The sequence below is a fragment of the Corvus moneduloides genome, chromosome 16, assembly GCF_009650955.1.
Source record: "Corvus moneduloides isolate bCorMon1 chromosome 16, bCorMon1.pri, whole genome shotgun sequence".
In the NCBI taxonomy this organism is placed as follows: domain Eukaryota; kingdom Metazoa; phylum Chordata; class Aves; order Passeriformes; family Corvidae; genus Corvus; species Corvus moneduloides.
The window spans coordinates 14701488-14727056 of NC_045491.1; the positions used below are offsets into that span (position 1 = coordinate 14701488).

At 49.7% G+C, this 25569-nt stretch overlaps 4 protein-coding genes across 11 annotated transcripts in view; 2 read left to right on the forward strand and 2 right to left on the reverse strand.

The window, feature by feature from the left end:
- The window catches only part of GTF3C1 (general transcription factor IIIC subunit 1), a 38106-nt gene extending 25440 nt beyond the window's left edge, over positions 1-12666 (forward strand). For both annotated transcript variants that reach the window (XM_032125519.1, XM_032125520.1), the window contains exons 28-37: positions 838-900; positions 1421-1514; positions 2468-2640; positions 3172-3456; positions 5422-5675; positions 7049-7335; positions 7885-8548; positions 10013-10052; positions 10749-10941; positions 12256-12666. In XM_032125519.1, the coding sequence (XP_031981410.1) occupies positions 838-900; positions 1421-1514; positions 2468-2640; positions 3172-3456; positions 5422-5675; positions 7049-7335; positions 7885-8548; positions 10013-10052; positions 10749-10941; positions 12256-12477 (2275 nt within the window). In that variant the 3' untranslated portion in view covers positions 12478-12666. The remainder of the gene's footprint in view (positions 1-837; positions 901-1420; positions 1515-2467; positions 2641-3171; positions 3457-5421; positions 5676-7048; positions 7336-7884; positions 8549-10012; positions 10053-10748; positions 10942-12255) is intronic.
- A 393-nt stretch (positions 12667-13059) lies between these two features.
- Positions 13060-13679, reverse strand: POLR3K (RNA polymerase III subunit K). The gene is made up of 3 exons (XM_032125542.1): positions 13544-13679; positions 13336-13423; positions 13060-13259 (listed from the first exon to the last, which is right to left on the reverse strand). Exons 1-3 carry the CDS (start codon positions 13652-13654, stop codon positions 13132-13134), a joined length of 327 nt encoding a protein of 108 aa, XP_031981433.1. The 5' UTR covers positions 13655-13679; the 3' UTR covers positions 13060-13131.
- SNRNP25 (small nuclear ribonucleoprotein U11/U12 subunit 25) lies at positions 13534-16463 on the forward strand. 3 transcript variants are annotated; one of them, XM_032125539.1, is made up of 6 exons: positions 13534-13815; positions 13887-13977; positions 14063-14168; positions 14253-14327; positions 15350-15412; positions 16266-16463. In XM_032125539.1, exons 1-5 carry the CDS (start codon positions 13690-13692, stop codon positions 15402-15404), a joined length of 453 nt encoding a protein of 150 aa, XP_031981430.1. In that variant the 5' UTR covers positions 13534-13689; the 3' UTR covers positions 15405-15412; positions 16266-16463. The 3 variants fall into 3 exon arrangements, with proteins under 3 accessions (XP_031981430.1, XP_031981432.1, XP_031981431.1); XM_032125541.1 differs by having other exon boundaries at positions 13544-13815; positions 16263-16458; XM_032125540.1 differs by having other exon boundaries at positions 13665-13743; positions 16263-16458.
- A 117-nt stretch (positions 16464-16580) lies between these two features.
- The window catches only part of RHBDF1 (rhomboid 5 homolog 1), a 35598-nt gene continuing 26609 nt past the window's right edge, over positions 16581-25569 (reverse strand). For all 5 annotated transcript variants that reach the window (XM_032125528.1, XM_032125527.1, XM_032125529.1 and 2 more), the window contains 11 exons: positions 23894-24145; positions 23185-23296; positions 22244-22318; positions 21507-21668; positions 21301-21401; positions 20575-20638; positions 20046-20140; positions 19079-19154; positions 18510-18610; positions 18086-18239; positions 16581-17338 (listed from right to left, as the gene is read on the reverse strand). In XM_032125528.1, the coding sequence (XP_031981419.1) occupies positions 16919-17338; positions 18086-18239; positions 18510-18610; positions 19079-19154; positions 20046-20140; positions 20575-20638; positions 21301-21401; positions 21507-21668; positions 22244-22318; positions 23185-23296; positions 23894-24145 (1612 nt within the window). In that variant the 3' untranslated portion in view covers positions 16581-16918. The remainder of the gene's footprint in view (positions 17339-18085; positions 18240-18509; positions 18611-19078; positions 19155-20045; positions 20141-20574; positions 20639-21300; positions 21402-21506; positions 21669-22243; positions 22319-23184; positions 23297-23893; positions 24146-25569) is intronic.

The window sequence follows — 25569 nt, forward strand, 5'->3', positions numbered from 1 at the left end:
TACTTGTACCCTTAGTAAGAAAAGAAGTTTTACTAAACACAACCAGCAGTGTTTCTTTTATATCCACACTTCGTAAATATATTTATGTGATTTTCAGTTCTTTGCACAATTTGGCTGGTTTCAAACCATTCTTATTGCTAAATAAGACTTTTAAACCAGAAGTTCACTACAGCAGATTTTCCTAAATTGTCAAGCTCTCAACCTTGGTGTTAGAGATGTTGCTACTCAGGTGTAACTTTTCATTGCAATAGAAATCTAGCATTTTCCAGATTAACTGGCCCCATTTTCTATCACAATTTGTAGCTGATTGCTCAGATGAATGATCTCAGTCCTGCTAAAACTATTGATAAGGAAGAGCACTCAGCCTTGTACAGCATTCTCCAGCTCCAGGTCGTTAAGCTTTTTCATGATGAATAACACTTGAAGAGCAGTGTGGAAAAATTGTGTCTCAGACCATTTTATGATAATAAATTTATCACCTTTGTTATTTTTCTTATTTTGGGAAGAGCTGTGCATTACAGCAAAAGTGCTGCTGACGGTAACTAGAAGTCCAAAACCTCAATAAAATGAAAAATCCTTCCAGTGCTGGAACTGTCTCCTGTCCATTGTTTTATCTCCTTGTCAACAGATATTTTAGTGGAGATTGATGTGGACTGCTCTTTTCCTGTCTGACCCTTGTGCTGAGGGCTGCTGGAGCAGACAGTCCCCTGGGCTGGTCCAGCACTTGCCTCGTTAGCAGTTGTGCTCATCAGCCTCTGGGCTTCATGGCTGATGCAAAATCACAGAAAATCACAGAAAAGCTGGTTCCAGTGTTCTCCTTTCCCTTCCCTTAACTAGGTTTCGAGTGCTGGCAATCGGAGAAGACACAGATCAAGGCACAAAAGAGGATAATCTGAGCAGGTGAGTAGCAGCAGCACCATTTTCCTCATTAGGGCTCCCAGGCCACATCAGCCCCTCCCATCTGTGGAAGTCGTATAAAGAGTGTCCTAATTCATTGTTTTCATCTGTTTGTTGCAGTGTATAAATTTATTAACAGAAGAACACTTTGACAAGACTGTAGGGACCTCTGACATTGATTGGGTAGATAAAATGATAACAGAGATGACTTCAAAATTATCACTGGGACAACAGTGTACGTTTTCTGTGTGGGTGTTGTATCTTAAGAGGAGGAGATGTTATCAGGGAGAGCTTTGTGTCAGATTATCTGGACTGATCCAGAAATTTGGGGTGGAAGGTCAGGGAGAATGTAACACATTCCTTTACATGAATAATGCTCAACTGTAGGATCTCGTGCCTTTATGCTTCTATTTCAGAAGCAGGGGATTGAGTTTGTAGATTTTTGTGCTGGTTTAATGGGTACCTCATGTTCAAAAATCACCAGAATAAATGTTTTTCTCTTCCTTTTTTTCTTTTCTTTCAGTATTTACGATATTCATTTTCTAGTGCTGCAGAATCTGATTCAGAGCACACTGGCACTCTCAGATAACCAGATGGAATCTTGCCAGTCATTTCAGGTACAGTGTCTGGACCAAACTTTACTGCTCATAGAATCACGGAATTGTGTAGGTCGGAAAAGACCTTTAAGATCATCAAGTCCAACCATCAGCCCAGCACTGCCAATGCCACCACTAAACCATGTCCCCAAGTGCCATGTCTGCATGTGGTCATACAACCCTAAAGTTTCTCCTCCCTCCCTTGGCACATTCCTTTTTCAAATAGAAGAAACCCAGAAAGTTGGATTTGTTCCATTCTGTGGGAATTATTCTGCTTTTAGCAAATTGTATAGATAGGAAGGAAGGAATTGTACGAAGATTTTCACTTTGTCATTTTCTCTCTGAGGATGAGATTGCAAGACGTGAGGATGGGAGGTTGAAGGCATAAAACCATATGAAATAAGCTCCACATCACTTCCAGTGGGTCAAACTATACCATGCTTTAGTGCCCACCTGAGCAGTGGGAATGTTCTGGAGGAGATATCACAAAAACAATCCTAATACCCAGTTGACACTGGTGTTGGGGGGCCTCTCCTTCAGCGTTGGGGACTACAGAGAGAGATCATCAATCAATCAATCAATCAAGTGCTTAAGGTCAAAGTTCAAAGGGAGTTTAACAGCTCATAAGCAAGAGTGGAACCTCAATAGCCAAGCTCACAGAACCAAGTGTTCCTGCTGAAATGAGGGGAAGAATTTACCAAAATGTGTGGCAGAGGAGCATTCTTCACATCTATAATTCCAGTGGGAGCCTGATCCCATTTTGAATATCAAGTGTTCTGTAGTATTTAGGTAATTTAATTGGCATTTACCATGGAAAGTCTGGAAGGCCATAAAAGGAACAGAGGAGTAGTTAAGTGAATTTATATGCATCATTTTCATTCTGGCTTGTGGCTTCCCATCCACTGAGGGCCTGTGACCTGGAGCAGGTGGCTCTGGCAGTGGATGCAGAGCTCTCACTGAGGGGTGTCTTGCAGACATTCCGGCTATACCAGGAGTACCAGGATGACATCCTGGTGAAGGCTTTCCTGGAGTGCCAGAGGAGGAGCCTGGTGAACCGGCGCAGGGTGAACCACACGCTGGGGCCAAAGAAGAGCCGCGCTCTGCCCTTCGTGCCCATGTCCTACCAGCTGTCCCAGAGCTACTACAGGTGGGTAGCAGGGTGGGCACTGCTGGGCTTTAAAGCAAAGGAAAAAATCTACTCAAGCATGGCATGGAGGTGACAACACATGAGAAGTGTCCAAGCAAAGAACCTTCAGCTGTGGGTGCAGAGGAAGGTGATGGTGATGTGAGATCAGTCCTTATGTGGGGAGCAGTCAGGGCAGTGAGGGAATAGAGCCAGGTGTGCTGGGCAGGACTTTAGAGATTCATGGAGAAGGGAGGAGATGCAGCACCACAATTCTGGATGTGGTGGGAAGATTTCTTTAGCACTCCTGTGAAGCAGAAGATGATACCTTTGCTTTTCATTTGCTGTATGCTACCTGACCTTTACACAGTGCATAAACACCTAATGGTCTGGAAATAGTAAAAGGACTGTGAAAGCAGGTGTGGGAGGTACTTGGTCATCAGCTCTAGCATGAAACTTCAACTGTTTGGCTCCTTTGTGCTACCATAATTGTAAAACTCATTCTCAGTAAGAGCAGATTTTGAAGGATTTGTGCTTTTTTGTGGTTTTGTGCAGAGTTTTTACGTGGCGGTTCCCCAGCACCATTTGTACAGAGTCCTTCCAGTTCCTGGAGAAGCTCAAGGATGCTGAAAAATCAGACCAGCCACACAACTTCTCATTTAAAGATGAAGAAAATGCATCATCAGAAGGCATGGTGGCATTTCCCATGGATGGCCCTGGTGGGCAGTGTGTGGCCATGCTTTCCCTGTTCTCCCTGGGACTGGTGGCTGTGAATGTGAGGATCCCAGAGCAGATCATCGTGGTGGACAGCTCTATGGTGGAAAATGAAGTGATAAAAAGGTAAATGCTGTTATTTCTATTAGAGAATACAATGTGGGGATAACTTGGATGAAATTGGACAGGAATTAGCACTTCCTGCACTCCACTGTGGCATTTTTACTGTGCTATTGTTTAGATTTTTATTTCTGAGGAAGTGCTCTGAAGGCTTAATGGCACTTAAGTTAGTGCCTGTCATTATAGCCCTGGGCTGCTTTTGCCTTGTGACATTTCAATTGCTTGGCACTTCAGTGCCATCAGAGCTGACGTGGAAAGGAGAGCACTGGGTGCTACAGGAGCATTTTCATCAACATTGTGCCTTGGCATGTCACAGACTGAGAGGGTTGGTAACAAGGTTTCAGCTTTATCAGTGAAACCTCTCACCACAGCAGTGCTTCTGTGCACTGTCTGCTGCTGGATTTAATTCTCCTGTAAGCCTGCAGTAATGGCATAAACTGAAACTGTCCCCAGGCAGTGTGAACCTGTGAGCTCTTTTCCTTACAGTCATTTTGTGCATTCTTAAAAGTGCAACTAAAATTTCTTAGTAATTTAACCTGCTGCTTCCTATTGTGAATCCACATGGAAAATACTTTGTTCTCTTTCTCTTTAGAGCAGCTTTATACCTGTTTGCGGATTGTTATTGTGGTCCCTCTCCCATAACATGCTGCTCTTTAAAATGAGCAGCTTCAGTTCCTTCACTTTATTCATGTTATCCAGATCTCTGGTTTTCTTATAATATTCTTCTGAACTGTGATGTCAGAACACAAGTGCCATGCTCTTGCTGGCAGCTCTGTGCCAATTCCATCCTGTCCTATAGATGAAACACCTGCTATTCCATCCCAAGATGCTGAGGGCCATGGCTTTGCCAGAAAAAAGCAGCCAAACCACCCCAGTGCAGAGATCCATGTACAGCTTATGATTCTTGTGACTCACTCTAACAAGCTTCTTTTCCTTTATCTGGTTAATTGTTTCCTATTACTGTGGAGGGACAGATGCAGAGTACTGTAATATAAATAACATGCATTTGTCATAGGAAATTGCTCCCTGCTCTTCTCCAGGTTGACTCTCCAGTGTGCTGGAGATATTCTGAATGCAAATCCCAGCTTCTCATATACTTGCAGTGTCCTCAGTTGGGTGATGCTGTGCAAACTGAATGAGCTGTTTTATCAGCAAGGTCATTAACAAAAATGGACTGGCCCCATTGCTGAGTAGGGGCATCTTGAGTTGTGTACTCATCATTTTTTCTAAATCATGTGTTCCCTTTTGACTTTAAATATGCTTTAAAAGAAGGTACTTAAGGTCTAACTTGTCTTAGAAAAGGTTGGAAGGAACCTTTCATTGTCCCTGGCATAACCTGCTTAAAACAGAGGCAACTTCAGAGTTAGATCAGGTTGTTCAGAGCCTTCAGCTTTATCCATAGTGGCTCTTGTCATGTCCTGGAATAAATAGTGTTGGTTTGACTAAGTTTGTTTCTGGGAAATCCATCCTGGCTGCTACTACTATTCTTTTCTTTACTTGGAGGATGTCTGCCGTTCGGTGTTTGGTGGTTTTTTAATTACTATTTTTTAAAGTAACTGGAATCTTTGGTCTGTAACTCTCTCTCCTCCTTTTCACCCTTAAAAATTAACACTGTCTGCCCCATCCTGCAGCATCCCTCGTGCTCAGTGTCTAACAGATGATCCCTCAGGATGAAGCGTCCACTGAACCAAAGAGCTTCAGCACTAGAAGCTGAGATATTTTGGATTCATTTCAACACATGCAAAAAAAAGGGAGAGTTTCCTTTCCCAGGGATCTTAAGTGTATTTCCTTTTCTGTAGTTCTTGTTCTCAGTGCTTTAAATCAGCCTGGTGTGGACGTTGCCCCAGCTGTCCATGACTAAAGCCCAGAGTGCAGGAATGCCGTGTCCTTGCTCTGCTCAGTGTAATGAATCACTTTCTTCTTTTGGGAAAAAACCCAACAAACAAATCAAACCACCTGTGTTTGCTGTAGCTTGGGAAAAGAAGCACTTGAGGATGATGATGATGACGATGATGACTTGGATGACAGCTCTGGAGGCAAACGCAGAATCGAAGTGAAACCTCGTCAAGCCTCTCACACCAATTATTTACTGATGAGAGGCTACTACTCCCCTGGCATTGTCAGCACACGCAACCTGAGCCCCAGTGACAACATCGTGGTCAACTCCTGCCAGGTGAAGGTCAGGCTCAGATGTACCCCTATCCCAGGAAGGCTCAGCTCTCCAGGTTAGTTCTGTTTGGCCTAAAGTGCACAGAAGTGGCTTGGAGCAGGAGAGATGGTGAACTCACCTGCTGAGGAACTGATTTAAACAAATCCCCTTAACAGGAACATTCTGTTTCCATTACAAATCAAGTTTGTAAGGCTTTCTCCCCTGCCTTAACACAGATGGCTGACTTAGGCTTTTGTTAGTAACAAGGCCTTGCCTCTATTTCATGTTGTGTTAAACTATTACTGCAATCTGTCCTCTGCTCTGTTACCCCTCTCCAGGTTTTTCAGTCCCTTCAACAATTTAAAATACCATATGATATCACAGCCAGGCTTTCTTTTCTGTGAAGAGAAAAGAAAACCTTTCAGAGCTCCTTGAATGGAAATTCTCATTTAACTTGTCTCATGCAAGTGCCTGAAATAGTGGTGTCCAATGGCTGGCCTCTTACCTCAGTAATTGCAACATTTTTATAATATTTAGAGCTTGACTGTCTGCAGTTCATCAGTACTGCCCCTTCTGACAGAGCACCCTGTTTTCAGCTGTAATGCAAATGTATCCAGAGCCTTGAGCTCTTCAGCTGAAATGGTCTAATGCTGCCCCTGCCCATTTCCATTGCTGTTGTGACAGAAGTAAAACAGAAATTCTTTCTCCTGTCTCTGCTGCCTCTCCTGCCCTCCAGCTGTGCTGAGCTGACTGCTCATTACAGCTGATCCCATGTTTCTTTGGCAGCTGCCCCAACTGTTCCAGAGGCAAACGTGGAGCAGCCTGCAGGTAAAAGGGAAGGGAGCAGGAAGAGCAGTGCCAGAGCTGCCCCCTCATCAGCTGCAGCTGGGATAGGGGTTACAGGGCTTCAGTTCTGTATACTCTGTACAGGGGGGTCAGTTTGGGGCAGTGATGGACCTGTCACTGAACACAGAGATGCTTTGTTGAACTAATTGTCTAAAGTATTGTCAAGTGGTAGTTCAAACCATATCTGGCCAACAGCTTTCTGCTGTGGATTTTTTGATTAAAAGTGTCCTCTACAGCATTTTCTTGCCCCAGAATTTTCACTTGACCTTCTTCAAGGAAAAGGGAGAGGATTCCCTCATTAACTCAGAGCTAAGCTGACCCAGTGTTAGAGAGAACACCGTTAAGTGCTCACTGCCTTCCAGCCATAATTCACTTTTCTGGGAGGGTGAGCCCTTGTAAACCAGTTTGCTCTTCTTTACAGGCCTTTTCAGAGACAAATATGTAGGGCAGAAAGAAAAAAGAGAACTGCAGTAATGAAGAGGGAAGACTGAGCTCTGTTTTTAATTGGTCTAGAATATCTACAATCTGTTTGTCTTTCTGCAGTGTGTTGCACAGTAACTGCTGCTTCACAGCTTAAACTCCCATGGTTTATTTGCTTTGCAGTTCCTTCCCTGCTCGATCACATGGCTGTGGGCATCTCCTGCCTCCCTGAAACTTTCACCAGGTTGATAAAAGTCCAGGAAGAAAACTATGAGGTGGAAAAGTTTCTCCATGAATGTACAGAGCGTTATGGGTACAATCCCAGGGATGTGGCGGCTGTTCTGGAGATCCGAAAGGCCATAGAGGCCACTTCCCACTTTGGGATTTGCAAAGCTGAGCTGAGCAAACACTTCTGCAGCTATGAACAGGTGGAAGCTGAACGCAGCAGGAGCTTGGAGCAGTACATTCAGGTGGGCTTACAGCCAGCTGCTTTCCATACATTAATGTTTGCATGCTTAGTATTCCCCTTGAACAGGATGAGCTTCCAGCCTGTTGGAAGCAACTATAAATTGAACAGTTATTTATGTTAGACAGGAGATCACACACCACACCTGAGAGCAATCTTGCCTCAAAGTTAGGAAGGCCAAAAATTAAAGCAGCACTTATTCAAAGATTGGAATGAACTGTTTAAGAAACCTAGAGGTACCAACATCAACGTTTTGGAAGCAAACTACTCTTTCCCAGTTATATTTTTAACTTACTTTAAGCTGAAGAAAAATGTCTCGTGCTATAATTTCAGGAAGCTTTAAGGGGTAAAACATCTTTTCAACTTCAGTGCAGCAGGGGGCAAAATTGAATATTCTACTAAGCTCTTGCTCTTTCCTTGCTGCCAGTTAAATCATGAGAATTCCATGACACTGGGTTAAAGTGACACATGACACTGAGTTGAAGTGACATTTTTCAGTGAAAGCTCCCAAAATAATTTGTTGTGGGGTTTTTTTTGTTTGTTTTTTTTACAGGACCTCATCGAAATGCAGCAGGTTTTAGAAGTAGGAGGCCACACTGTCAGACTGGTGGCAATAGTGTTTGCCAGGCCCTGGCTGTTACGCTCAGTGTGCCTGAAGAACAAAGCAGAGGATGCTGATCAGCCAGGGGCAGACACTGCTCTCCCAGATGTGCCACAGGAGCACCTGCCTTCAGAGCCAGGGAAGGGACAGGAATGCCTAGGAGAGGAGGAGCAGCTGGGAAAAGACCCACAGTGTGCCAGTGATGAGGAGCCCCCGCGAAAGAGATGCAAAACTGATGTCCTTCAGGATGACCATCAGCTCTGCCAGGGTGCACAGCCTGCTCTGGGAAGTGCAAATGGCAGGAACTTGGATGCAGCTGTTCCTGAGCCTGTCACAAGGAAGGAAGCTGTTTCTGGGGGTGAAGAAGCTCCAGGAGGAGGCTCCCTGGGAGGGCAGGCAGAACCCCCAGCTGAATTCTCAGAGCCTGCTCCAGAGGCTGTGGATGTGGACACTTACAAGGAACAAGTTGAATCTTGTTCTGAGGACAAAGAACTCGAAGTAGATAACGATGAGCTCAGCACTGAGCACAACAAGCAGATCCCTATCACTGAACAATCAGCCAGTGAGCAGGATGATGATCTTTCCTACTTCCAGGAGAACCCAGGAGTCTCTAAAGGTATGGAGGAGCCCTCTGCATCCCTGAAATACAAACCAGCTCATCAGCAGTTTATCCCAGACCAGTAGCTCTATTTTATAAGCAAATCCTAAATTCTTTATGAAGCTGTACGAGAGGAATTGTCTTCTCTCACAGATAAATTGGCCTAACACTAATTCATCTGGAAGGTCTCAGAGTTTTCAAATACATCAAGTAATCCTTCCTGTGCCTTCTGCTGGAATGACTAGTCCAGAAGTATGTTTTCCTTAGAAACTTATTTCCATGTCTTAAACTTCTCCAAAATAATTTGGATCTGAAGTTTCTCATCTCTAGCTTCAGTCCAAAGGTCAGACATCTCTAAGACTAGAAAACACAGCACTGCTGGTGTGCATTTAGATGGAATGTCCATGGCTGAAAGTCCTAAACTCATTAAACCATTCACCAGGAAGCAGCACATGCCAGTGAGATTAACAGCCTCATTTGTAACCCAATTGGACCTCATTTTCATTTCCTTTTTACTGCCAGTTTTCTAATAGCTAGTAGTTCTTGCCAGGCTTTACATTTAGTAGTTTGTGGGGGATTTCATTTTGGTTTGGTTTTTATTAGCTCTGATCTCAGGCTGAGCCACAAGCTCAGTGCTCCTGTGGTACCTTGCCAAGCCCTGCCAGTACCCAGGTCCAGAGGGTGATCCCTAACATCCCACAGCTTGGGATTGTTTAACTGGAGCCTTCCTGCAGGAAATGCACTCGAGGCTGTCTAAACAGCAGAGACCTCAGCAGTTCTTAAATTAAACTACTGAAGTACTCTCCTGGATTTAACGTCCTTGACTTGTTTGTAGCATAGGAAGGAAAAAACAGGAGTTCTGTTATCAAACACACAGTTCTCACTGGCCAGTGAATGTTTACATGTGCTTAAGCCAAAGCTGTTACCCTCTGGGTGTGGTAGGAATACCTCATTAAGTAATTGTCTAATTAAAACCCATGACATAATGTAATGGGAGTTGCAGAGACAGCCTTTGCTTTGAAACTGAGCCCTGCTGGAATCCTGTCATTCTCATGTCTCCAGCCCCTTGGAGTTGTGCCCAATTTCCCTCTGATTTCCAGGAGCTTTAGGTTACCCAAACCCCTGGGAGAGCTGCAGGCTGAGACCCTGCACAGCTCTCTGTGAACCTCAGTTCTTTCAGCCCATACAATCACCATGGCACAGCCATAGCATCAGACTTCCAGGACTAAAACCTGCTGGGACTGGGAAAGGAACCACAAAAAGTGGGGTTCAGTAGAGGGATGTGGCTGTGGGAAGAATGTGCTGCAGGCAGGGCAGAGGGGCAGCTCAGAGCTCCCCAAAGCTGACAGCAGCACGTGGAGTAGTTTGCTGGTGTGGTTTCCTAGCAAGCTCTTACACTTCACAGCTTGGCCACCTTTAACTCTCCTTCCATCAGATAAGGAGTTTGAGTTAATTAGAAAATATGTGTCCTTTTCTTTCCAGGAAGCTCTATGACAGATGTCTCCCAGGCAGCCAGGGACCGGTGAGTAACGGAGGTGTCTGCAGAATACCAAACACTTGGCACTGCCAAAATAATACTGGAAGCAGTGGCGTGGAAACCTCAGTTTTATGCTCTGATGGGCAGTGAACATTGATGGTGCAGAAACCCCACTCGATTGTTCTTGTTAATGTTACTTGGGCTGCTGTGCATGCTGAAACAATGCCTCTGATAGATATTTTTACCCAAAAACCAACGAGCTCCAAACATCAGAGGAGCAAAATTGATGTTACTGCACTAATAAGCCCAATGCCAGCTTCCAGGTGCCCAGGAAGGGCCTGGAGAAACTGCAGTATGAGAAATGCGAATTTCCGTGCAGGGTCTGTCTCTTGGACACCAAAATGCTAAAAATGAGGAATTTGCTTCCCATCAGAGCACTGTTGCTGCATGGTGCAGGTCTCGGATAACTTCTGGAGGATATTAGAGCTAATGCCAGACAAAGCTTCCCTGCTCATCAAGACCCAAGGCTGCTGCTGGGTGTGTAATGATGCTAAAAGGGGTGAACCCCTTGTGACAAATGCAGATTTGGTAGAGCAGCACCAACTCCTGCTCAGAGCAACCACAGGATTTACACCTGCGTTAAAACGGATGTAGCGAGAACCTCTATTAGGCAGAAATCACAGCCATGGGAAACCTATCCCAAAGAATTCCCAACAGCCAAGTTTTAATTCTCTTTGGCAGGGCCTGTGAGAACATTTGCTTCATTGGGAGGCCGTGGAGGATCGTGGATGGGAACCTCAACAAGCCAGTGTGCAAGGGGATGATGGAAGCCGTGCTCTACCACGTGATGACGAAGCCGGGCGTGACGCAGGCGGGGCTGCTGCAGCACTACAGCGGCGTCCTGCAGCCCGTGGCCGTGCTGGAGATCCTGCAGGTACAGGCCTGGCTCTGTGACACACCCAGCCAGCAGTGACAGCACTGCAAGGCCAGGAAACGGGAAAAAACCGACCTTCTCCCTCTGGCATAAATTAACCACAGCCAGAGCAAGCCGCCGCTCACAGGGAGGGAGGAGGGAAACCTCATTTACCCGTCCTTGTTAGTGATTGTACAGCTTGAGCTTGCTTCTGAAATGGATGTACAGGGAGGTGAATTCTAGGTGGTTACTGAAGAATGGGGGCTTGTCACCATGAAATACTAGGTTGACTGTTTAATGCAGTGGTAATCACTGGATCATGGAATAGTTTGGGTTGGAAGGAACCTTAAAGATCCTCTAGTTCCAGCCCCCAGTCACCACAGATAATCCAAGTATTCTTAATTTTTTTCCTTATATACCTTCTAGATGGGTAATCTGCCATGAGAATCAAGCTGAAATGTGTCTGTGCTAGACAATGTGTAAATCAGATCTTCTGTCTTGGCACACCTGCCTACAGGTCCTTAATTGTCAAACAAAACATGGCAAGAAAATTTTGAGTTTCTCATAATTTTGTTCCCACATTTTGACATTTGATTGCCACCACTGCTACTTTGGAAATGGACCTTCGATTTCTACTTTTTTTCCTATAAATATTCAAAATCTTAAGCAGAGCAGTAATCCTGCAGGCCTTCCCAAAAGCATGACTTCCCTGCTAACTGGAAATCAATTTTCCAGTGTCCATGTGCCACTTCTTCCCTGGGGCTTGTACCCTTTGGTGACAGTGCCAGCTGGGAGTGTTGCCAGTCGTGCATATCCTATGTTCTGGGTGTTCCAGTATGGATTCCTGGGCAATGTGAATTCAAACCCACAAAACCAAGCACTTAATTACCTCTACATTTTACAGAGTGGAGAACTTCGATCTGACTTCTGTACCAATAAATTCACTAAGAACTGGTTTTGAAACCACAGAGCTTGTCATATACCTATTAACCATTAACAAGAACTGGCACAGCAGTCTGGGATTGACATCTAGAGCAGCCTTAGAATTTTTAGTCCTAAATGTTGCCATTTCTTACTGAGCACCTTCTGTGTCAGTAACCATGTATCAATCACTGTGCCTTAAAGTAACTAGATATATCCAGCTATATCCACAGCTTGCATGTTTTTATTGTGTTATTTATCCTTTTAACCTTTTGCTGTAACCAGGGGCTCAAGTGAAGCCACTTCTGGTATAAACTGTCCAACATTTCTGAGAACACTGTAGATAGAGCACCATTCACAGCATTTTTCTTTCGCTGCAACTGCCCAAATTAAAATATGTGAATTTTTTTGCAGGGTCTGGAAACTCTTGGCTGCATCAGACGATTCTACATGAAAAAGCCATCCCCGGTGTCACTCTTTTCTCAGCCAGTTGTGGAAGAACAACTCAAGAATCCCAAACTGAGTGAAACCCCAACGATCTACTACGAGCCCACGATAGACTGTACTCTCAGGCTGGGGAGAGTGTTCCCCTGCGAAATGAATTGGAATAAATGGGTGCAGATTATCCCCGTATAGAAGGGGTAAAGCTGAGTCATATCAAATTGGCTTAGCCTGTGGGAGAGAGTGTTCATGCATCATGCAGATTAAATGTTACCATTTGTGCTCCGTCATGTTTTTATTAAGTTATTTATCCTTTTTACTTCTGAATGTATTTAAACTGAGAATAAAGCTTGATGTTAAGACACAAAGTAATATGTGATCCTACTTGAAGTATATTCTCTTTTTATCAGTAATTGGTTGCAGTGTATAGTTTGTAGTTCCTGCTTTAACTGACAGGGTTTTCACAGGTCACAGCAAAGGCCCTTTTTTCATTTTTGGTTCTCTGTAAGGCCCCAGTGATAACACTTCACCTCTGCTTTGCCTTCTGTGCCGTGCCACAGCAGCTGGCTCAGGGCTGGAGTTTCCTCACCGTCCCTCAGCTCGGTTACCTTCAGGCCTGTTTCTGTTTCGAACACTGTTTCTCGCTGTGAGTTTATTACTCGTGCTTCAGCAGAACCCCTGCACTGTGTGAATTACGGGTCCCCAGCACGGGCACAGCACCCTCCTGAAGCCTGTTTCCTGTCCCTGCCAGCCCCAAAGCAATCACGCAGCAGCCGCTTCCTTGCCCCCAGTGCCACGTTTATTGCAGGAGCAGGATGCCCGCTCCCCGCGCCCCTCAGCCCGGGGCGCTCAGTCCCGCCAGCGGTGCCCGCACTGCGGGTTGCAGCACTTGTAGAAGGTGGTCATGGGCTCGTCGGCCGAGCGCGTCTGGATCTGCATGAAGTAGGCGCGGGGGTGTTCGCACTTGGGGCACGGCTCTGCGGGAGAAACGCCGTGAGGGGCGGCACGGGAGGCCCGAGCCCCGCGCGGCCCCTCGGCCCGGCCCGGCCCTACCTGCCGTGGAGTCCACGTTCTCCCAGGCCGCGGCGCCGCCCAGCACATCGTCCACCTCCTTCAGCCGCGGGTATTTCCTGCTCGTCACCTGCGGAACCGGGACCCGGGAGCCGGTCAGCGGGCACCGGCCAGCGGGCAGTAGTCACCGAGCCCCGGACACAGCGGGCCCCGGACACAGCGGGCCCCGCCGCCCCCCGCGCCCCGGTACCTTCCGCGTGACGTTCCGCACGTAGGGACAGGTGGTGCAGGCGAAGCGGTGGCAGCGCGGCCCCTCCTCGGCCACCAGCACGTTCCCGCAGGCCGGGCAGAAGAGCAGCATCGCCGGTTCCGCCGCGCCGCCCGCCCCTTCCGGCGATGGCGGCCGAGGAGCCGGCGGAGGAGCCGGCGGAGGAGCTGGCGCACGCCGAGGTGCTGGAGCTGTTCCAGGAGGCGCTGGCGCGGCTGGTGCAGGACCCGCTGCTCTGCGACCTCCCGCCGCAGGTGGGGCCGGGGCGCCGGGGGCCGGGCCGCGCCGGCGGGGCTGGGCTCACGCCCGTGTCTCCTGCCCGCAGGTGACGGCGGAGGAGATCGGCTCGCAGGTGGCCCTGGAGTACGGGCAGGCCATGACGGTGCGGGTGTGCAAGGCGGACGGCGAGACCGTGCGTGCGTGCGGGGCCGGCTGCGGGGCGGGCGGGCGGGCGGGGGCCCGGGGCGCGGCGGGCCTGACCCGGCTCTCCCCGCCCCGCAGCCGTGGTGGTGGTGCAGAACGCCTCGGTGCTGGAGCTAAAGAAGGCGCTGCGGCGGCACATCCAGCTGCGGCAGGCCCGGCAGGGCGGTGTTCAGCACCTCAGCTGGTGAGCGGGGTCGGGCAGGCGGCTCCGGAGCGCATCCCACCCCCGTCCCTCTCCTGCGGCTCCCCCTGAGTGTTTTTCCTCCAGGAAGTACATATGGAGGACGTACCACCTCACGTACGCTGGAGAGAAGCTGGCGGATGACAGGAAGAAGCTGAGAGAGTGAGTAACTGAGTCAGTGCTGGGGGCTGAGAGGGGCCCACGCAGCATCCCCACGCAGGGCTGAGGTGGGAGGTTGTGCCCTGGCTCAGGTGGGTCCTGTGCTGGAAATTGGCTGGAAGGTGGGACAGCACTGCCCGCAGAAGTGGGACGGGCAGACTGAGAGGCTCTCTGCAGGGTAGGATGGCCTTAGGGGGTTCTTCAGCCACTACCATCCTGTGCTAGGTTCAGCCAGTTCAGACCACCCCATAGTTTGGCCATCCATCCCAAACTCCTGTGGAATAGTTACAGTTACTCAGCTCGGCAGAGATGCTGACCTAGGATAGGAAAGAGCAGGGGACAGGAACTGGAACAGGTTGCCCAGGGAGGCTGTGGATGCCCCAGCCCTGGCAGTGGTCAAAGCCAGGTTAGATAAGGCTTTGAGGAACCTGGTCTAGTGAGAGGTGTCCTGTCCATGGCAGGGGTGTTGGGACTGGATGGTCTTTAGGGTCCATTCCAACCCCATAGCATTCTATGATTCTATGAAGAATGCCAAGCAAAGAGGAAACCCAAGGATACATGTTGATCTCTGGAGCTGCTCAGCCACCTCTCAAAGACAGTCTGGTAACAACACTGACAGGCGACTCCCGTGATTCCCTGCCCATTCTTGAGGCGAGGAGGGATGAGGCACTTCCAGCAGTGCTGGGTCTGCCAGCCTGTTGCAGACTAGCGAGAAAAGGTGGTCTGAAGTACTAAAAATCCAGCAAGACAGCCCTAATCAAAGCTGTCCTTGGAAGAGTGAGCCTGGGTGATGCAACAGATGTTGCATTTAAGGGGTTGTTGCAGTTAAAGGCAGGTGAGCAGATCTTTCAGTGCTGGCAGCATGTCCCTCCCACATACACAAGTGAGAATTTTAATGTGTCCTCTAGCAGAGCACAGCATGTGACTGTAGGAGTCTGTCTATCCCTGGGAAAGATGAAGCTATAGGGTTTCACAGGTGTTTTTTTCTGGGAAACTGGCATGTACCAGTGTAATTCTCTGTTCAGGTACGGCATCAGGAACCGGGATGAGGTCAGCTTCATAAAGAAGCTTCGGAAGTAAGATGTGGGGTAAGTCCTGAATGTCCTTTAAGAGCTCCCAGTTCCTCATCTTCCCCAGGTCATCATGTTCAGGCTCAGAGCTGATGCTGCTGCTCTCTGCTGCCTGGCAGAGTATTTCTGAATGTCCGCACGAGGCTGGGGCCTGTTTCCAGATCCTGGTAGTGTTGTTTGTGCTCCTCTCAGGGCAGGGAATGATAGTTCAGCTACTTCAGGTAACAAACACTGGAAGCAGCAGCAGGAATAACTTGGTGCTAGCCATCGTGTGTCTCTAACTCTATATTTAGACTCTCAATCTGTTTCTACATTGTCTTGAGACTATTAAACACAGAGTTCCTTCACTGCTGTGATTGCTTCTAGGACCTTGCTTTCTTTTAGGCTTTTTAAATGTCTGGAAGTCATTGTCAGGAGCGTGGCTGGGTTTCTAACTCATACAGACATAATTCTAGTATTAATACTGCTATTTTGAGAAACTTGTGCACACAAACACAAGATGTGGCCAAGACTCTCAGGCTTAGTAAGTTTTAAATTATGCCTCTAAAAACACAGTCACAGTGCCTGAAGAACAGGGGTAAAAGCAGCTTGTCCAAAGCCTTGTGTTGTTTTGCTGCTCCAGGTAGCTGAGTTAAAAACTGTTCCTTTTTGACCACAGTTACCTTTTATTCTTCTTTCAACACTGCCATATTTTCAAGATCCAGCATAATAAAATGTGCACCCTAACAACAGCCACCTGCTCCAGGGTGCCTGTGAGCAGCAGTCACCTCTGGCACTGGCTGATCCCTCCCAGACCATCATGGCAGTGGGGTGAGAAGAGCCCAGCATGCAGTAATTATTGTCACTGACAAGTGTTTTCTTTCTTTAGCAGAGAGAGCAGAGAATCCAGCCCTACCAAGACCAGACAGTGCATTCAGCACCTTCCTGGAGGAAAAGGCTGTAACACTTCAAAGAGGAGCAAACTCCATAGACTGGACATTCTCACGTTTTTTACAGTTGCTGTTTGCGGTGTTTGCCTCTGAGCTGTATGTGGATTCAGGGATTAAAGAGACCCTCTAGTTTTCTGAGGCTTTCCAGGCCCTTATTCCCAGCTGCAGATCTCCATGTGACTGGTTTGGGTGCTCCACAGGGTACAGGAAACAGCAGAAGTGAGATTAAATAACAAAAGCAGGCACGGACTACTCAGAACAATTCACAGTAGCTAAAACGCTACCTCACCATTTAATCACCACCTTAGCAGTAGTAAACAACTCTGGTTAAAAATGTAGTATTGAAACTAGTGTAATAAAAATAATGGCAGCAGAAAAGGTTCAATACAATTGAACAAGGCACAAATGTTCTGTTTTTCAGAGTCTTCTGAGATAAGGCAAACCATGCCTGCCAAGTGCTAAGGAGACAGTTTAAATTAACCACGGGCAGGGTTAGAAGTGTCATTGGATTAGAGGCTTTGTCCCCATGGAACTGGCACAGCAAATGCAAAGACAGTCCATCTCCAGGGCCTGCTCGAGAAGCCAGTCTTTGCTGTCAGTGGAGCTGTGCATCCAGGTCGTATTTCTCGCAGAATTTGTCTGTGAAGGGTATACAAGTGAGGAACTCGCACCACTCACACTTGATGGGGTAGAAATAGAACAGAATCACCAGTCCTGAGAAGAGTGCAATGAAGATGAGCTGGAAAACTATAATTTGGCATCGTTTCCTATATAAATCAAACTTCCCAAAGCTAATGTAGGGCAGGAAGGCAAAGGAGAGGAAGAAACCACTGATAAATCCTGAAATGTGAGCGAAATTATCGATCCAAGGCAGGAGGCCGAAGGCAAAAAGAAAGAGCACCACAGCCAGCAGCTTGAAGAAAGCCCTCCATGGGCGTGCCAGGATTTGCCAGCTCTGGAAGAGCTCCACAAAGAGACAGGCCAGAATTCCAAACTGGGATCCTGCAGGGCCAACCTGCAGAAGAAGAGCATTACAGATAATGTCAGGCTCATGCCACCTGCCTGGCCTCTGCAGCCAGCTCCAGGCATAAGTTACTTCTTTCTCAACTCCTCCCTCAGTGGTTCTTGGGAAAGAGACTCTGCAGCCTGCAACTTCATCCATAAATGGGGTGCCAGGAGTAAAGGGGCCTGGTTGGACTTAGGATCAAGGTGTGAGGCCAGAACAGACTTTATATTTAAAGAGGGCAGATCTGGTTCACATTGCCAGAGGGCAACCATCACCTCCCTTGAAGGCAATCTCCTGGCTCCCCCCACCCACCATGTAGTTTTCCTTATGAAAAGAGGTGGAAGGTAGTCCTGCAGGTCCAGCCATGCAGTCTCCTGTGGGCAAGATGAGCTCTGCTCTTTGCCCCTCTCATGCCTGCCACTGTCGTGTGGAAGGTGTCTGACACCAGGTACTTGATTCCCAACCTGCCTGGGACTCCTCTCACTCCATGGTTGGACAATCCCCCATCTGTTATGAGAAGGAGCCTTCTTCCTGCAGCCAGCCCAGGCCAGGCACTTGGAAAGCCCATGGTACCCCAGGGCATGTTGCTGCTCAGCAGTTAAATGATGGAGTGGTGCCACCTTTGAGCTGCAAGTGCCAAGGCTGCAGTGGTGAGCCCAACTCGGGTGGCTCTGCCTCAGCCACAGAGGCACAGGCATGTAGAGAAGGGTTGTGTTCAGGGCAAGTTACCAGGACCCTGGGCTGCAGGAGACCCACCTCTGCTCTGTAGGGTAGAAATATTGCACTGGCAAGGTTCCCAGTGATGCCACTGAGAAGGTAGATGATAGAGATGCGGTGCCATCCTGCCAGCTTCTCTAGGTCCCGCAGGATCGTCATTTGGAAACAGACTGAAACCAGACAGTGCAGGATCCTGCCAAGTGCAGAGTACAGGAGCTGAAGCAGCAGCCACTGAAGTCACCCCTGTGCTTGTGTTCTGACCCCAGCCTTGCTGAGAGTTCCGTGTCTGGCCTTGCCCATGCCGCTAATCCCTCCCAACAAACACAGGATGGCAAACCTTGGCAGAGAGCACAGCTCAGCATCCCTGTGTCCCCCACGAGGGACAGCCACAACAACCCTCACAGCAATCCCTGGGCTGAGGGTTCCCCCACCCCGCTAGTGGAAGTTTTACACCTCTGCTTACCCAGCGTGGAGGAAAAGTGAGAGCCAGAGGCGGTAGAACTGGTCAGGGACTTCTGGATTTAGGAAAGGAAGGAGCCCACAGACATCATCCATGCAGTGCACCTAGGGCAGAAGTGGGTGTTGAGAGGGGCCCTTTTCCAAGCCCAGGGCAGGCTGCAGGTAGCTCTGGAAGACGGGCTCTCTTCCCACTTCTCTGTTGAACCAAGTCCCAAGCCTTGTCTCCAACACAAATTTACACGACCTCATCCCTTCCCTGTGGCAGCTTTAAGCCATCATTTTTCACCCCAGCACCCAGAGCTGAGGCATTTGCTTGCCCATGAAGCTTTCACAGTGGTCCTGTGCTAGGCTTTCACAGCTGCCAGCCCAAGTCCCCAGCTGGCCCCCAAAGGGGGACAGATGGAGCCACCTCTGCCACTCCAGTCAGGTTCAGCAGCTTCTCCCAGGCTCAGGGTGGGACAGGACACAGGACTCCCACCTGCTCTGCAGCACTGCCACCCCAGACCCTGCCAAGCTTCTGAGGGGACCTGGAGGGAGAAGGGCAGCCATACAACCCCCCAAGTGCACACTTACCTGAGAGCAGAGCGTTGCCTCCTCATGGAAATAGCCCCGCATAAATTCACAATACTCCCGGGAGGTTATTTCACACCTGCAGGAGGCACAAGTTGCACATGGAAAGCACAAGGGATCATTCCTGTCCCCTCCAGGCCACCCACTCTCCTTTCCTCATCCCATCCATGAGAACTGGTGCCTTCAGCTGCTGTAGTGTCTCAGCAAAGGCACAAACATTCCCATTTGAGCCCAGTGCCACTCTGCACACACCCCTCCTGCTTCTCTCCTCCAGGAAAGCCTCCACAGACCTGCATGCCAGGGCTCCAAGGCAGGTCCTAAAGCTGCTGTTTAGAGGTGGGAAGAACCACCAGAGCCTGGGGAAGCTGTGTCTCAGACTGGGGGAAGTCTTGTGCCTCTGCAGCTGGCAGAGGGGAAAGGGCAGGGGGGGGCTATGTCAAGAGTGTCCTGGTCATGACTTCCAGAGACAGAGAAACTCCCTCATTTTTCTCCCAAGCCCATGTACTGGGTTACTACTCAAGCTCAGGGATGACATGAGAAAAACAGCATCTTTCTCTGTTGCTAACCCAGAGTGGGTCATTTCCTGGCATCTCCTTTGAGTACCCAGGGAGTGCAGGCTGGGGACAATGGAGTCTGTCAGGACCAAGCTGGCCATTCCTAAGGAAAAGTGCAGGACTCCCCAGCAGAACTGTTGAATCCCTACAAACTGGTACCCAAGTCCCTCCAAACTGCAGGACCAGTTGAGTGAGATGCCCTACTGTGCCACAGGCTGGCTGTTATCTCCTGCTCATCCCAAACTCCTGCTCCATCTGGGAGACCTGTCATGGCTCTCTGTCCAGCTCCCCTTCCCAGCAGGACTCTGGGATGTGTGTGGAAAGGACAAAGAGGGCAAATGGCTGTGTCTACAGCCTGAAAAGGCCCCGTGTCTCACCCCAACACCCAGCCCCTCCATGCAGGTAAAACTCATTACCTTCCCTTGGTCCCAATGCAGCAGGGCCGGCCTGTAATCACACAGTCCATGTGGAGGTGGTTGGTGTAATTCCCAGCACTGTTTTTTGTGCAGATCTGGAAAACAACAACAGGCTGCAGTCAGACAGCCACAGCTTTGCTTGCTGGCTTGGTAAAGTCAAAACAGCCCCTTGGGAAGAAGCCAGATCCCAGACACAGCTCCCTCTGACAGCAGGATGGTGCCTGATACTCCATCTGCCTGAGCATCAGTTGACACCTCCTCTCCAGCCCGAGGCTGAGCTGGTTTCCATCTCCCTGTTACCCTGACAGGACCCAGGGCTTTAGCTGACACAGGACAACTTTTGTTGTTGGAGTGCTTTCAGCCTTGGCTGGGCAGAGCATGGCTGCCCTGAGCTGGTGTTTGTGACAAGCAGCAGAAGCTGCACCAGGGGCCCAGCCCTCCCACCAGCACAGCTGTGGCTCTGCACAGTGGGATGCAAATGCCACATTCCAGCTGCCCATGCAGGCCCTGTGCCTCTGGCCACGCTCACCGGCCACTTGGTGATGTCATCTGGCCACTCGTGCGGCTCCATCGAGGCTGGCTGCTCACACACCCTGCAGCAACAAAGCACACATCAGCCTGAGAAATACCTTTCCCTAGCACCAGGTAGGATTTCCACACTGTGCCTGTGCCCACGCTGCCATTCCACAGCTCCCTGTGTCCCTGGGTGGTGACACTGACACACTAGACCAGATCAGCCAAGGCCATACTGGTCAAAGCCTCAGTGTCCTTCCAGCATGCAGAGATCACAAAGGCAGAGAGCACACAGCTGCCCAGCTACAAACTGGATCCCTTCCAGGTGGACACACCCCAAGGGTGGGAATTCAGCTGGTTGCAGCTCTACATCAGCCCACAGTGACTGTGTGCCATGGCATCCAGCAGCTGGCTGGGCTCCCGGACAGAAGTGTGCTGGGATCATGACTGCTGCACCCCAAGCAGGGAGCTGTGCAGGGAGCAGGTGAGGAGGGGGACAGGGTTGAGGAAGGCACCCACAGCTCACAACAGGCCACTGTTTGGGTGGGCAGCCCACAACAATGGAGACCAGGGGTGAGCAGAAATATGATCACACCCTGCATCAGCCTCCCCTGCAGTGTAGGGACATCACCGCTCCATACCGCTCCAGAGCTGCCTCATGCAGCAATCCACTGGCCTGGGACTCAGACTCTACAGCAGCCCTGTCCCCCCAAGGATGGCAGCTGGGCCAGGCAGGACCTACCTGGGGTCCTGATGACAAACAGAGCCAAACTGCCTCTTGTTTCCTGCCAGCATCGGTGTGCTGGGGTGATGGGGCCACTTCACCCAGACGGCCAGCGTGGACTGCAGGAGAGAGGAAAGGTGTCACCATGAAGCCCAGGGAGAGAAGCATCGGCAGAAGCGGCCCTGAGCCTGCAGGGCTGGCAGGAAAAGGGCCGTGGCACTCACTGAGCACTCCTCCTCCGAGGTCTGCACGCAGCCTGACTTGTCGTTGCGCACGCAGCACGCCGAGTGCTTCTCCTTCTCCCGCTTGGCACTGATGAAGCTGTGCACCTGCTGGTCCTGCCTCATGCACGGGGAGAACTTGGCCCCCAGGTGGATCAGGGCCTCCTAGCAGAGATGGACACAGTCAGCTCAGCCAAAGTGCAGGCAATGATTGCCTGGGGCAGAGCAGGCTGGGGGAACTGCGAGGGGTACCCCTATATAGACTCAAGGGACCAGGGACAAATCCTGTGTGATGAAGCCCAACACACACCATGCACATTCTCCATACTTGCTTTGGAGACAGGTCTAGAACAAAAGTTCAGGGATTCCTTTGCCCATAGCCCCAGAAAGGCCAGCACTATGGCTGGGAAAGAAAACTTTGTGACGTTTCCTCTTCATCTTTGTCTTTCCCAGGGGGAACAGCATCAGGAAAGCTGTCACACACCATACAACTCCTGCATTTTTTCTAATCCCATGCTTGTCCTTGCAGGAACAGGGTGCAAAGCAGGAGCGCCAAGGTCCACCCCAGCCTCCAGGCACCCCATTCTGCAGGGTGGTTGGGGCTGGGAGCACTGCTGCTCCCTGACAGTGACAGCAGATCCCTGAGCTCCAAGCAGCAGAGAGCTCTGGTCCATGGGGTGCCACAGCTGCAGCACACAGTCCCCCATCCACCCACTAACAGTCCCACCAATGGCACTCACTGAGCTAGGGCCGATCCAGAAGTTTTCCTGCTGAACATATTTGACATTTTCATAAACCCCTCTGTTTCGCAAGACCTACAAGGAGAGAAAGCAAGAGCCCTGTGAGCTCCAGCCCACAGGATCAGCAGGGCAAGCAGCAGGGGCTGATGAAAACAGCCCCCAGGATGAACAGACATCCCCATAGCCAATGACAGGGCTCACAGCTCTCTCAAACTGGTCTTTTGCAGGTAAACCCCAACAAGATGTAGGCACCTTCATGTTAAGATTTCATTTAAAATGTCTATCTCCAGCTACTTCAACTTTCAAGAAATCTCAGGGTCTGGAGCCCTTGGAGCTGCCTGAGCCTGCACAAAGCTTCACAGAGCTGAGCAGCACAGGCAGCACCCACAGCCAGTGCAGGCCCAGGTGCTGGTGGCAGGGCTCTGAAAGCTGTCAGATACATAGCTGAGAAGCTCCCCAGGGCATCTCCTGCATGGAGCAGGGACACGGCTGTAGAAATATCTGTACCCCAGAAACCTTTAACAACGTGTGGAAAAGCTACGAACAGCTTCAAGATCAGCTCTCAAAGTCAGACAAGTCAGTTTTGCTCCTGTCAGGAGCAAAATCCTGCAACTACTGCAAAAACTTAGCTCAGGTTTGAAGTATTTCTCTGCCCTGACCATCCTTCTGGCCTCCACCAGGAGGGGAACAAGCTGTTTGGAAGTGCTGCCAGCACAGCCACCGTGCTTTGTGTCAGATATCATCTGGCATCAGGAGCAACGTGGCTGCAGGGGGGAGAGAAGGTGGTGTGGGGGCTCCCAGAGACCCTCCAGGCAGCCCCCAGGGCTGGACACCAGGCACCCAGCCAAGAAGGCAAGGAGCCAGTATGGTGAAGAGTGTGACCCAACAGCTGAGGGCTGAAACTCCATCCCACTCCAGGCATGTCAGGGGGATTCACTTACTGAATCAACAGTTTCATGTTGTGAGAACCCCACAGGGGCGATGCCGTAGATGCACACAGCGAGGATGGTGATGAGTGAATGCACAAAGGTGACCCAGTAAGTAAAGAAAGGCCTGGATGGAGAGAAGGGGAAAGGATCAGAGGCAGAAATACAGGCATATTACATCTGCTAACAAAACAGAGGGGAAAAGCTGCTGTTTTCCCCCAGAAGCCTCACCAAAATCTGGGGTACATGACCAGGATCACCTAAGAGTGCACAGGGCAGTTGGCAATGACCTAAGGTCTTGCTGGCTGACAGAACCTGTTTACTCTGACTCCCCCATCACACTGCACAACCACCCTTTCCCAAGAAAACATCCATGAGAACACAGAAGCCTGACACCGAACTGTGCTGTGTGTCTAAAATAACGACTCTAGGGTAATGATCAGAGGCAGGGATAGCTGAGCCTTGCTGTTCACCACAGGACAGTGGTGGTGAGGCACAGACCTGCTCTCCAGGTAGCAGAGGTACAGACACACCGTGAGGAGCTGGGTGAGGTCCCAGCGCACGGTGACACAAACACGCTGCTGTCGGCTGCAGCTGGCTCTGTGCTCCAAAGGATAAAGGCTAGGGGGGCTCAGCAGTAGCCAGTGCCCTGAGTCCCCAAGGGCCAGCAGCGATCCCTCACTCAGCAGTTGTGCTGGGAACGCCCTGTGAGCGCAGCTCTCACCTGTGGTCATCCATGTCCTCGATCTGCCGCTTGACGTAGCTGTCGATGCGCTTGCGGTAGGTCCTGTTGGTCAGCTTCCCCACCATGCCCAGCCCGTAGGGCCTCTTCTCCTTGGCAAAGAGCTTTCTCACGGGGACAGCGATGCGCTGGCCTCGCTTCTGGGGGCTCACGCTCACCACCTCCTGCCGCAAGCGCACCTTGGGCTGTGCCAGGCCCCCATCCTTTTGCTTCCTCCAGCCTCGCTCCAGGGGGCTGAAATCAAAAGAAGGACAGCAGTAGGGACCAGCCTTTCCCTGGTCTTTGGCAGCAGCAGAGCCTCTGTCTGTCCCACCCCCTCCAGGCTGGGCAGCAGCTGAAGGCAGACAAGGTGCCCTGAAGTGGGAGTTGTATTTCAAAGGGTTACACAGAGCCAGAAAATGAAAGCACAGAAGTGGCAGAAAGCACAGGAAACACAAAGAAAGTGGCACGAGGCAGCTGTGCCAAACTGAGCCCTGCCAAGGAGCTCTCGAGGCTTTGAAGTGTTTCAGCAACAGGCTGAAACGGGGAGGCTGCAACAGGCACCTCTGCAGCCTCAGGCACATCTATTTGCTCCCCTACTTCAATCCTCTTACTCTGCCCTCTGCTATGAAATGGAAGTGGAGTTTAGCCCAGCAGTGGAAATACCCACCATTAAAGCACTTCAATGTGACTGGACTGGCAAATTGGACATAAGAGAATCCCAGCAGCTTCCCAGACCAAGAAAGTAGCACTTCCACATGCTGCAAGCTGTACCAGCTACCTCTCACAATCTCTCTTCCATTCCTCCCTTTATTTGTACCAATGTGTGCATTTTTCAGAATAAAAAAAAGCAGGCTTCAACAACACAATAAAAATCCCAAGCATCCCGAGCTAAAAGAAGGCTTTTTTGTCAAAATAGATCTGACGAACATTGCACAGATTACTGCTGAATAATAACTGCTTTTTAGGTCTCCATCACATCCACATAGTTTTGTATTTCTTAGCTCTTTAACAGCAGCGTGAAGGTCACATCTGCAGCACTGAGACCTGACCACAAAAACCCAACTACCTCCCATTTCACCCTCCTCATTGCCTGACACTGTAGTAGGCCAGAGCTCCCAACATGTGCTCTAGTCCAGTGTACCTCCTCTGGCTTCCTAAATGTCCCACTCTGCACAAAGACAGCGCTTCTCAGAAGTGCTGATAGAAAACAGCCAACAAACTTTCTTCTGAAAGATGACTAGAGTATTTGGAGAGATCATGACAGCTCTGAAGTATGGGCAAGCAACAGGATAAGGGAGAATCTGAACCTCTGTAGCCAAAATACTGCGGGAAACTTCAGCTCTTTTCATATTGCACCTTGCAGAAGATGCATTTGAATATCCCAACTTCCCCTTGGGAAGTCCTTCTCCAGCAGAAGGTGCAGATTCCACTGCAGCCTGCTCTTGCCCAAGAGGTCAAGTGGTTTCTGTGTAGCGGACGTGCTCTTTCCTGGTATTTCCGGTGCTGGAAATCTCCCCGTGCACAAATAAACACCTCACCACGTGAAAGGACACCCAACTGCGACTCTGATAACAGCTCTCTAAAGTGTGAAAGAAATGTACTTTCCTCAATAAATAAAACTATTTAAGGAGATTCAAAGGGAGCCAAGAAGACTGAAACCATCTCAGAGGAGTGAC

Coding starts and splice junctions, on each gene's coding strand:
- POLR3K (XM_032125542.1), bottom strand. CDS start 13,654: ATGCTGCTCTTCTGCCCGGCCTGCGGGAACGTGCTGGTGGCCGAGGAG. Junction 13,424..13,543: donor TGCGGAACGTCACGCGGAAG/GTACCGGGGCGC, acceptor CCGGTTCCGCAG/GTGACGAGCAGGAAATACCC. Junction 13,260..13,335: donor GAACGTGGACTCCACGGCAG/GTAGGGCCGGGC, acceptor TTTCTCCCGCAG/AGCCGTGCCCCAAGTGCGAA.
- SNRNP25 (XM_032125539.1), top strand. CDS start 13,690: ATGGCGGCCGAGGAGCCGGCGGAGGAGCCGGCGGAGGAGCTGGCGCAC. Junction 13,978..14,062: donor GGCGGACGGCGAGACCGTGC/GTGCGTGCGGGG, acceptor CCCGCCCCGCAG/CCGTGGTGGTGGTGCAGAAC. Junction 14,169..14,252: donor GGTGTTCAGCACCTCAGCTG/GTGAGCGGGGTC, acceptor TTTTTCCTCCAG/GAAGTACATATGGAGGACGT.